This window comes from Lacerta agilis, chromosome 14, assembly GCF_009819535.1.
Source record: "Lacerta agilis isolate rLacAgi1 chromosome 14, rLacAgi1.pri, whole genome shotgun sequence".
Lineage (NCBI taxonomy): Eukaryota > Metazoa > Chordata > Lepidosauria > Squamata > Lacertidae > Lacerta > Lacerta agilis.
The window spans coordinates 35227510-35239113 of record NC_046325.1 but is presented as its reverse complement, the minus strand read 5'-3'; the positions used below and the strand labels follow the sequence as shown (position 1 = coordinate 35239113).

The 11604-nt window shown below is 49.7% G+C and overlaps 1 protein-coding gene across 4 annotated transcripts in view; it reads right to left on the bottom strand.

Moving 5' to 3' along the window:
* Positions 1–1046: 1046 nt before the first annotated feature.
* CPT1C (carnitine palmitoyltransferase 1C) overlaps positions 1047–11604 on the bottom strand; it is a 40973-nt gene continuing 30415 nt past the window's right edge. For all 4 annotated transcript variants that reach the window (XM_033169424.1, XM_033169427.1, XM_033169425.1 and 1 more), the window contains exons 12-19: positions 10609–10714; positions 10315–10431; positions 7706–7870; positions 6358–6492; positions 4837–4989; positions 4023–4136; positions 3128–3220; positions 1047–1980 (exon numbers count right to left, since the gene is read on the bottom strand). In XM_033169424.1, coding sequence (XP_033025315.1) covers positions 1882–1980; positions 3128–3220; positions 4023–4136; positions 4837–4989; positions 6358–6492; positions 7706–7870; positions 10315–10431; positions 10609–10714 — 982 coding nt within the window. In that variant the 3' untranslated portion in view covers positions 1047–1881. The remainder of the gene's footprint in view (positions 1981–3127; positions 3221–4022; positions 4137–4836; positions 4990–6357; positions 6493–7705; positions 7871–10314; positions 10432–10608; positions 10715–11604) is intronic.

Below are 11604 nucleotides of genomic sequence, written 5' to 3'. Positions count from 1 at the left end.
CGAAAGCTGGCTTGGCACATGTGAACCAAGTACAGTTTCACGTGGACGTTAAGAGACCTGGAGGATGTGTTTTGCCACAAACTTGCGTTCTCAGAAGACGAGGCAGTGCGGTGAGGTCCAGTGCAGGCACTTCTCCTGGCAGCTGCAATGTATAGTAAATCTGGGCATTTGGGAACATACGAAGCAGCTGTGTCTAGTTCCAAACACCCAACACACTCATACTTTCAACCTGCTTTGTGCTGTAATTGCACAAAGGCAAACACTGCTTCTAAATACCCTTCACTGCCCGTGATGGCAGCCTAGAAGAACCCAGAATTTGCAAGATTCAGGCAGCATCGGAGGTATATAAAGCACATGCCACTTTAATTAGCCCATGGCTTCCTCACAAAGAGTCCTGGGAACTGTAGTTTGCTAAGAGTGCTGAGCGTTATTAGGAGACCCCCTGTACTTGGAGAGATACACTTCTCAGAGCTCCCAGGGAAGGGGGATTGATTGTAAAAAAACACTGGGAATTGCAGCTCTTTGAGAAGCATTGGGGTCTTCGTAACAACTCTCAGCACCCTTAACAAACTACAGTTCCCAGGATTCTGTGGGGAAGCCATGGCTGCTTAAAGTAGCACAATAGAACCTCAAACTCTTCTCATTGAATCACAGCCCTCCATCTTATGCTCTTCAACAGTAATAAAAGGAACAGGACCCTCACTTCCTCACCCCATCCTCCCTTATACTAGGCACTAACATTCCATTTCACATATTGCAGCATCCAGTCCTTGCACTGAAAACAGGCCTTTGGCTTAAAACTAAGCCTAAATTGCAAAATGGAATGGAATGGTGAGCAGCGTTCTCTTGCGACAGAAGCTGCAAGCTGCCACATTCTGCCACACGCTTCCCGGAAGCAGAAAATGCTAAACGGGGCAATGTGGCCTCCCCAGAGCTTGGGCTGCTCTGTCCCTCCTCTCGGCTCACGCCACCCACCCCCCCAGCCGCAGCTGACAACCTGCACTGACCATCACCTCCCAGTTGACAAAAGGCCACACGTGATTCCGTTTTGTAAGATCTCCCGCCCTGTGGTTTTATTCAGGTCTGTGATGCTAGCAAAACAAAACAAAACAAAAGACCCACCCGTTGTTCTTCTGCCACTCCTCGCAACTCAAATTTCCCCAGAGGCGTTCAAAACCCTGCAATAAATTAAAACCAACTTTCCCTCCCTGCACCAACTTTGTGGGGATTCCTGGATCCCCAGCATTGGAGGAGAGGGGGTTCCCCTCTAAATATCACCCATCACCCCATCCACAGTGCCTCAGGGGAACAGAGGGTCAGCGGCAGACACAGGGAAGGAATCCTTTGAATGGGAAGTGCTAGAAAGGGGACGCAGCCCAGCTGCTGTGGGTTGAAGTGGCCGGAGAGGGCAAGGAAAAGAGCTTCTTAGCTGCTGGAGAGAAGAAGGGGAAAAGGAACTGCTGCTTCTAAAACACCCTGGGATCGCCGCAATGGGAGCACTTAAGATTTCCCAAGAGCCAAACTCTTCTGTTATAAGTGAACCACAGTCCTCCGTCCACACGTGTCCTAGAAGAAGCAAGATTTTGCTACCAGTCGCAACCCGTTTTAGACTTCTACCAACCCAAAAGCAGGGAGATGCTGAGCAGAGAGAGAGGGTCGTTTGCCTACATGGCATCTGGCACAGGGTCCAAATCTCCCAAATCCGAGAACGGAAGAGGGGCGTGCCCGTCCATTGTGCTTGTGGGAATCCTCAGGCCCCTGTTCATCCCCCGCTTCAAAATGTCCCTGCGGATCAGAGGACAGAAAACACACACACACACACACACACTCTGAAGTGTGTCTGGGGAGCTGGCTGTGTAAATCCCGCTGGCGTTTATTCAGTCACTGGCCACGACTGGCGGGGGAGTTTTTGTCCAGTTGGAAAAGGGCCAAGACGTCCACCATGGCTTTCTGGATGTTAAGTCCAAACCGGTGTGCGTCCTGGAGAAAGAAGCAGGGGAGGTGAGATCAGGGAACTCGACACACCTAAAATATTTCAAAGCCTGAGCTTACTTAAAAAATGGAAAATCTGGTGTGGAAGTTCCTTGCTTCGAAAAAGGAGAGCAAGTTGCCCCAATTATACCTCCAGATGGCTCAAGCAAGTAAGCAGTGGGGAAAATCAAAGGGATCCTCAAGAGTTACTAAGCTATCTAAGCCGAGGGAGAAATCAGACAGGAGCGAGGCAGCAGTAAACCATACTGAGCAAGTTGGAGTTAACTCTTCATTAGCAAAAACAGGAGTATCAGGCCTAATGAGCACAGCAACTCTTCTTTGATGCGTCTTGCCCCCATGAAGCAGTTGCAGAGATGGAAGCCTTCCCACAGCTGCCCAAGTCCCCTCCTCTTCAGGGTTTCCCCCAAGCAATCTGAGATACTGCCCTTTTCATGCCTCTACTGGTTCTGGGAGACCGAAGGGGAGGGAAGCTGGTTGCAGCAGGAGGGGGAAGACACATGGGACTCTTCACCAGCCAGATTCCTCTCCTGCTTCAGCTTTGTCTTCTGATTCTGGACTTCTCTCTGCCACTTCCACAGCTGCCTAAGTCCCCTCCTCTCTAGGGTATGCCCCCAAGCATTCTGAGACTGTGTCTGTGTGCCTGGCCTTTGCTATTCCCACTTCATGCCTCTCCTGGTCCTGGGAGACCAAGGAGAAGGGGAGCTAGTTGCAGGAGGAGAAGGAGATACCCATGACTCTTCACCAGCCTCCCTCATCCCACTCTCCGTCTGCTTCTGGGCTTCTCTCCGCCACAGACTCTCCCTTCTCACTAAGCCCTGTCACCCCTTCAGCTTCTGACTCCTCCTCCTCCTCCCAATCTGCTCCCTCTTCTCCCTCTGACCACTCATTGCTGTCCCACTACCACTCTCCAGACTCTGAGCCTTCTTCCCTTGGTGGTTCCCTAGCTGGTTCCTTGCACCATTGCTCCACAGCCAACCAGTCCGTGACAAAATATTCCCTGAGCCAGTGCCTCCCCACAGACGATACAAGCAGCTTGTAAGAAACTCACTGCCTACAAAGCCCTGCCTGTTGACCATCCATTGAGGCACCCTATCACCCCAGCATGGCTTATGTGCCCCTCCTGGCACCCACTTACCGTCTCCTTGCTGGAGAATTTGCACGACACGTGGAAGTTTATGAGATCTTCGCCCACGATGACGTACGACACACCATAACCGTCGTTGTCGACCTGCCCAGGGGTGGAGAGAAAGGGGAAAAACAGCCTGAGAAAGAAACTCGGATCGCAGACCTCTGTCCTCTCCCACATCCGACAGAGCAGCGTTCCTAGAGGATGCAAGAGTTTCCTGGCTCTCAGACCACCAGCTCCAAGTCACTTGGCCACCACTTTCCACACCCCCCCGAGAACCCTGGAGGCCTGAGCTTAATTAACTAATTAATTAATTAATTAATATTTATATCCCGCCCATCTGCCTGTGTTTCCCCAGCCACTCTGGGTGGCTCCCAACAGAATATTAAAAGCATGATAAAACATCAAACATTAAAAACTTCCCTAAACAGGGCTGTCTTCAGATGTCTTCTAAAAGTCAGGTAGTTGTTTGTTTCCTTGACATCTGATAGGCGGGCGCCACTACTGAGAAGGCCCTCTGCCTGGTTCCCTGTAACCTCACTTCTTGCAGGGAGGGAACCGCCAGAAGGCCCTCGGAGCTGGACCTCAGTGTCCGGGCTGAACGGTGGGGGTGGAGACGCTCCTTCAGGTATACTGGGCTGAGGCCGTTTAGGGCTTTAAAGGTCAGCACCAACACTTTGAATTGTGCCCAGAAATGTACTGGGAGCCAATGTACAGTAGGTCTTTCAAGACGGGTATTATGTGGTCTCAGCGGCCACTCCCAGTCACCAGTCTAGCTGCTGCATTCTGGATTCATTGTAGTTTCCGGGTCACCTTCAAAGGTAGCCCCACGTAGAGCACATTGCAATAGTCCAAGCAGGAGATAACCAGAGCATGCACCACTCTGGCGAGACAGTCTACTCACCGGTCCAAATCCACCCCCAAAAGAAACATAGTCTGGGTGGTTCACGAGGTCAAAGAGCTCCAGCTGCTGAATGGGAGTCTGGCTGGTGGAGAGTCGCCACGGCTCAGACAGCACCTGGCAGAGGGGAGAAAGGGGCCGAGGATCAAACGGGTGAGGGGCTGTGCCACAATGGGTACCCTCTCCCCCACCCACCCCTTGCTGCTCCCCACAGAACCTCTCCCCTCAAAACAGTATCTTTCAGGAGGGCCTGTGACTCCTCAGCCCAAACTGGTCCTCTTATGCATTGCTAGGATCAACAACGTTATTTATTTCTATTTATCAAGACCATGCCTACACAGTGGTACCCCTGGTTACAAACTTAATTCATTCCGGAGGTCCGTTCTTAACCTGAAACTGTTCTTAACCTGAGGTACTACTTTAGCTAATGGGGCCTCCCGCTGCCAGCGCACTATTTCTGTTCTCATCCTGAGGCAAAGTTCTTAACCAGAGGTACTACTTCGGGGTTAGCAGAGTCTGTAACCTCAAGTGTTCATAACCCGAGCTGTTTGTAACCCGAGGTACCACTGTACTGCTTAAAGTTATCTCCAAGCTAAAAAACAGCAGCAGCAGCAAAGGCGCACAATTAAACCGTCAATGCAAATGACTGATAAAGAGCATGTTAGCTGGGGACTTTCACACTCCTGATTGGTTCAAAATATACCCTGGGAATAAAAGGGTCGCTGACTACACCCACATTTCCTAGCCTTTCTTTTACATACACGTACCCTAGCACCACACACACACACACACACATCCCTGACTCGACAACACTTACCTCGCGCAGAAAGGGGGAGTCTAGGCCGAGATATTTGGAGACGACATACAGACAGAAGAGGTGCCTGTCGATGCCAGCACCTGTCATGGCGTTCCGGTAAAGGCTCTGGTGCTTCTCAGCTGCCACACGCAACAGACGTAACCTTGTGCCATCCTGGGTATGAACAGCAGGTGAAGATGCTGAGAAAAGCTGGTGACCGTCCACATTTTCTAGCCTCTGCTGATTCCTCCTGACCTATTGACCTGAAGGATCACCTCTCCCCATGTGGCCAACCCACAAGAGGCTCTTCTCCGCTGACCCCTCCCCAGGCAAGGGGAGAATGGGTGGCTACTGGGGACAGGGCCTTGTCCGTGGTGGCACCCCAACTGTGAAATGCCTTCCCCAGAGGGGCTTGCCAGGTGCCTATTTTACTGTTATTCCACTGCCAGGCAAAGACCTTTCACATTTCCATCTTAGCCTTTTTTAAACCCAGCGGTAAACCAAGCATAAAAATGGTGTAAGCACACACTGCTCTTTCCTCCCTATCAGGGTCCCATGCATCTATTTAGTAGTAAGGACACTGGGGATCTGGATGTCGAAAGTCACAACATCCAGCAGAGCATTTAATCTGGTGGTATTGGCCTAACTCACGAGAACACCTGCCTGCCACTTAGTATCAAGTTTCTAGTCCTCATTGAACTAGAATTGGCACTTAGAAGATAGACGGCATCTGAAGTGGCACTGCATGTACGGGAGAGCAGCTCCTAATCCTCATGCTATGGTCTTCTATGTCAATCCCTGATCCCAAACTTTAAAATATAAAATCCAAAATTTTGCAAGGGAAAAAAAAAAGAGGCGAGGAGGAGAAACCTGAGTACAGTGGTGCCTCGCAAGACGAAATTAATTCGTTCCGCAAGACTCTTCGTCTTGCAGAAATTTCGTCTTGCGAGGCACCTTTTCCCATAGGAACGCATTAAAATTTAATTAATGCGTTCCTATGGGGGGGGGGAGTCCAGGGGCCCCTCCCGACCGGCACCGGAGCCACGCCGCGCCGCGTTTTAAGACTGCAGTGAGCGAACAGCTGCGCTGCTGTTCGCTCGCTGCAGTCTTAAAACACGGCACCACGCGGCTCCGGGAGGGAGGGAGGGGGCCGTGGGATTGCGCCGCCATCTTCGGTGGGCGGGCATGATCCCACGGCCCCCTCCCGACCGGCACCAGCACTGGAGCCACGCGGCGCCGTGCGGCTCCGGTGCCGGCTTACAGTGGTACCTCGTCAGACGAATTCGTCTTGTGAAAAACAGGTATAGGCGAATTCGTCTCGCGAGTCAACTAAAAACTTGCAAAACCCTTTCGTTTTGCGAGTTTTTCGTTGTGCGAGGCATTCGTCTTGCGGGGTACCATTGTACTGAAAACATTAAAGCGCGGCTCATTTATGCAAATCTGACCATTTTGCTTACTTCATTCCAGAAGGCAGGATTATGCTTAACATACATGGCATTTTAGATCTGATTCCTCTGGCAAAGGCTGCATTTCAAGACTTACGTTCTGGGTAGGATCCATCATGGCCTTGACAAAGTTGCATGACTCAATGGTGCAGGAACGGACTGTCTCTGTGCGGCCCTCCCGGAAGAGACGGGTCATGGATGCCTCGTAGGTGAGGCAGAACTTTTTCTTGTCCTAAAACAGGAAGAGAGGAATGCTTGGCTGAGTATAGGGGACAGGCTTGCTTCTGGATCTGTGGGTGGAGCGAGATGGGGAAAGATTTGATCTATAGCTGAGCTATAATGCAGCTGCCACAAATTGTGAGCACAGAACAGCAGCCCTGCTAGGCCAGGGGAAGCTGAGTTGTCATCACAAAATCACATAACTCAAATTATCCCTTCCATACAATCACAACAGAACCAAGAGAGGTGGTGTACTCTATTGCAGATATTAATATTGTACAGCTTTGAAGCAAACGGATGCATTAAAAAGACTCCTCCTGGAATAAAAATTGTCCAGGCGCATAAATATAATTCTGAAGCTTTACAGAATCTTCTTCAAAACAGGTACAGAAACAGATAATGATACATACAAATTGTTCCATAAGACATGTGCTTGTCAGACTACAGGTTCACCTTAGTGCTATTAGATTACTCCAAACAGACCTAAAATCTCTATAGCCTCCATTAGTCTGGAGCTGTTTTTCTCTCCTGGAGAGACTCCTTTGAACATCTTTGACCCACTGTGGTTGGGAACGAAAGGCCCTTCAAAATGGTGATTTGCAACTAAATACCTTACTCACGTGGTCTAAAGTCAAACACCACTTGAAAGAGCAGAGAACATCAACAGTTAATTGTCAATCCATCTAGGAGCTTAGAGAGCTCTTCCTAGCTTTAGTATACCTCAACGAAATTTTCCAGTGTTAAACCCTTAGCAATACACATACAGGCATTTTCCATTTTGGTGTGCAATCAAACATTAATTATACTGAGTGCCGCACCCCATAGTCGCCTTTGACTGGACTTAACCATCCAGGCGTCCTTTACCTTTTTTATACATAACATACTCTCCTTCCTTGGAGGTTTTTAAGCAAAGGTTGGATGGCCACCTGTCATGTATGATCTAGTGGAGATCCCTGCATTGCAGAGGGTTGGACTAGATGACCCTGGGGGTCCCTTCCAACTCTACAATTCTATGATTCTATGAAAGGCTTTAAAAGTAATAAATAGCTCCGGCTGGTTCCTACTGATGGGGGAAAAAACCTCACCAGAGCTACTAGCCAGTCTGGCCTGGCGAGAAGAGGCTCTGGCCCCCATGCATTTGGCTGCTGTTTGTGACAATTTGGGGGCCAGCCAAGCCTAGGGACTCTGCTTGCCTGCCAGCACCTTCATCTCGCCAAGCGACATACCCGAAAATGTGCCAGCTGAAGGCAGAGCTGGATGAAGCTGTCTGGGCTGGTGCGGCATTTCTTGATCAGGCCTTTGCCAAATTCCTTGAAGGGGAAGGTGTTGAAGTCTACGTCATTAGCCAGGGCCAAGGCCGTGGACAAGGACTGCAGGATTACCTGTTGGCACTGTGGACAAAAGGAGAACAACAGGAGGCAATGAGGACACAGAGCAGACAGTAGGGAAACCAGTAACCAATGGCCAATGGCTCCCCTGCCAGTTGAGATGGTGCTCAACACCATTCCTGATGGAGTTGCTCTCTCTGCAGCATTTTTTTTTACCTTTTGACGCTTGAGATGTGCATTTTCAGCACGTAACTTATATATTTTTTGTGATTTTGGTTGGCTACTCTTAGTTTCTGAAACAGTTTTAATGCATTTTGAAACTGTTTTAATGTACAGTGGTACCTCGGAAGCGGAAGTCCGCTCGACTTCCAAAAGGTTTGGAAACCAAGGCGCTGCCTCCGATTGGCTACAGGAAGCTCCTGCAGCCAATCGGAAGCCGCATCGGACGTTCGGGTTCCAAAGAACGTTCACAAACACTCACTTCCGGGTTTGCGGTGTTGGGATGGAAGGTACGACTGTATTTTAAATCATCGTAACCCACCCTGGGACCTTAGTTTGAAGGACGAGCAAATAGTAGTACTTTGTTGCCATCGTTTTCCTTTTGTATAGTAAGCCAGTTTCTACACAAACTCACACTCTATTCTCCACCCAAGCATGATGCACTGTTAAGAGTTTAAGGACACCTTCTAGCCTGGCAAAAAAGGAGGGGGTGGGGAAGGGCCTGTAGGAAGTGTGACCTGGGGAGGTTCCACTGCCCTGCTGTTTCCTCTGCCCATCATGGTTTTTGATCCAGCCCTGTCACCAGAGGCCCAAGTGACATCTTTGGCATTGCACCCTTAGCTGCAGCCCTCCAGGACAGAAAAAGCCTGACCATAGGCACCTTCCTCGTACCTATTCATTACTTTTGTTGCACTGCGAAACCCCCTTTTTATTATAAAAAATATTGAATAGCACAGGGATAAAGATAGAGCCATGTGGCACTCCACTTAAGCCATGGGTAGGCAAACTAAGGCTCGGGGGCCGGATCCGGCCCAATCGCCTTCTAAATCCGGCCCATGGACGGTCCAGGAATCAGCGTGTTTTTACATGAGTAGGATGTGTCCATTTATTTAAAATGCGTCTCTGGGTTATTTGTGGGGCATAGGAATTCGTTCACCACCCCCCAAAAAAATATAGCCTGGCCCCCCACAAGGTCTGAGGGACAGTGGATCATCCCCTGCTGAAAATATTTGCTGACCCCTGACTTAAGCTCTGCTTCCAGGCTGACAAAGCATCAGTAATTAGCATCCATTGGCTATGGTTGTTCAGCCAGATGTGGATCTACCCAATCTCACTCAACCCACATGTTGCCATCTTGTAAACAAGGTTATCATGGGAGACCTTGTCAAATGCCTTCCTGGAATCAAGATATACTGTGTTCACAGCATTCCCACGACCTACCAAATTAGCAAGTATCAAAAAAAGATATAAGATTAACTTTTGAATGATTTGTTATTCATAAACTAAAGCAGGCTCCTAATAATTGATGCGTTCTTTTCTAAACGCTCACAAACTGACATCAAGGATGACAGCTGCTGATTTTCCAATACCTGCTTTGCCTCATCTTTTTGAAGATAAGGACAAGCTTTGTCCATCCCCAGTCTTCCTGTGAATGGATAAATGCATGATTGCTACAGTGACACTTTTTAATTTTAAAAGCACGATCTGCCAATGAAACACTGAAAAATGCTCTGGGTGGAGGGGAGGAGGGAATACTGCTGTCATCAGACAGTTCAAATTGTACAGAACTGGCCACCAGCCAAGGACTACTGTCTGCAGCCAGCCCTGCAGCAAAAACCTCAGAAACAGTAAAGATGGGTGAAAGCTGTGCTCACCTCGACAGAAGAGATAGAGATGACTGCTGTTGTCTCTATGTACCCTTAGCATACCGCAACAGTAACAGAAGGAAGAAACCTCCATCTCTCTCTGGCATCTCCAAGCTCCCACACTGCTCATAACCACATCTGTGTCCTCTGGCACTTCCTCAGCTGAGCTTAGGCTACTCAACGTGGGTGGCGCTGTGGTCTAAACCACTGAGCCTCTTGGGTTTGCCGATCAGAAGGTCGGCGGTTTGAATCCCCGCGACGGGGTGAGCTCCCGTTGCTCTGTCCCAGCTCCTGCCAACCTAGCAGTTTGAAAGCACACCAGTGCAAGTAGATAAAGAGGTACCGCTGCAGTGGGAAGGTAAACGGCATTTCCATGCACTCTGGCTTCCGTCAAGATGTTCCGTTGCGCCAGAAGCGGTTTAGTCATGCTGGCCACATGACCCGGAAAGCTGTCTGTGGACAAACGCCGGCTCCTCGGCCTGAAAGCGAGATGAGCGCTGCAACCCCATAGTCGCCTTTGACTGGACTTAACCGTCCAGAGGTCCTTTGGCTTTACCTTTACTCACATGGATCCATGTTGTCCTTCCCCAGCCAAGCTCACCTGTCTCAGTTTTTCTTGTCCCAATACCTCTCTGCACTCACCTCTGCTGGGATATCCCATTGTAATTTCTGGGGCGGGGGGATGTTGGAGTCCATGTCCCCTTTGCAGTTCCCGTTAGCATCGTACCCCAGCGAAAATGCATCTGTGGCAATGGTGTACTGTGGGGTGGGGGGGAAAAGAGCGTCCGGGTGAGAACTATTTTGCTTTTCAGCCCTGCACATCTTGCCCCAAGCCCCCCACCCCTTAGAGCTCATCTTCAGAGGATCCAGTAGTCCTTGCTCTCAGTCCTTCACACACCCCACCCCTCCAATCCCACCCTAAAGTTGGGCGTTTACCTCCCAGAGATGTGCCACAATGGGGGCGTCAGCCCACGAATGCTCTGCACTGATGCCGGACTTCCCATTGCGGTAAACAATCAGCGTGAAGGATTTGTCAAACCACCTGTTGGGAAAACGGGCTTTCAGTGAAAGGATGGACGCCAACCTGCAAGCCTTACTCTTCATGCCATGATGCCATTGCCACCCACATACGCCCATAAGGTCTCCCGGGGAAAGGAAACCAAGAGAGGCTCAGCGTGAGTCAACACGCCCAGCCTTACGGACCCCTGGCTGGTTCTCTCGAGGTGGGGGGACAGCAGAGAAAGAACCATGTGAATGCTCTAGTCATCCCATGTAAAAAGGAGGAGTAATTGAAAGGAAACACTACAGAGTGAGAAAATGATGCTCCAATCAAAATAGAAAATTCGTTTGCTAGGTGAGCAAAGGGTTAGGACACACGGAGTTCCTTGTGCATTCCTAGAGAGGGCACTCTGTGAGGTCATATCCTCTGTTTGCCCAGGCAGGACGGGTAACAACAGGAAGGTAATTCTTATCACTTCTTCCCATCTGAGGAACAGTCTCTTTTTTTGTCAAGTAGCTGTAGGGATAGCATGCAGGGCCTGTGCCCTCTTCAGCAGAGGCACCATCTTTGACCCAAACCATGTATTTTGTAACATAGAAATATATTTTGCCTGACACGTTTCACTGCTATTTTCCGCTTGAATCAAGCCTACAACTTTTGTCCCAAGTTTCCCTTTTATGCTACAAAGGATGGTATATTTTTAAAACTCTGCTATACTAGACACTGGGACGCAGGTGACGCTGTGGGTTAAACCACAGAGCCTAGGGCTTGCTGATCAGAAGGTCGGCGGTTTGAATCCCCACAACGGGGTGAGCTCCCATTGCTTGGTCCCAGCTCCTGCCCACCTAGCAGTTCGAAAGCACATCAAAGTGCAAGTAGATAAATAGGTACCGCTCCAGGGAGGAAGGTAAACGGCGTTTCTGTGTGCTGCT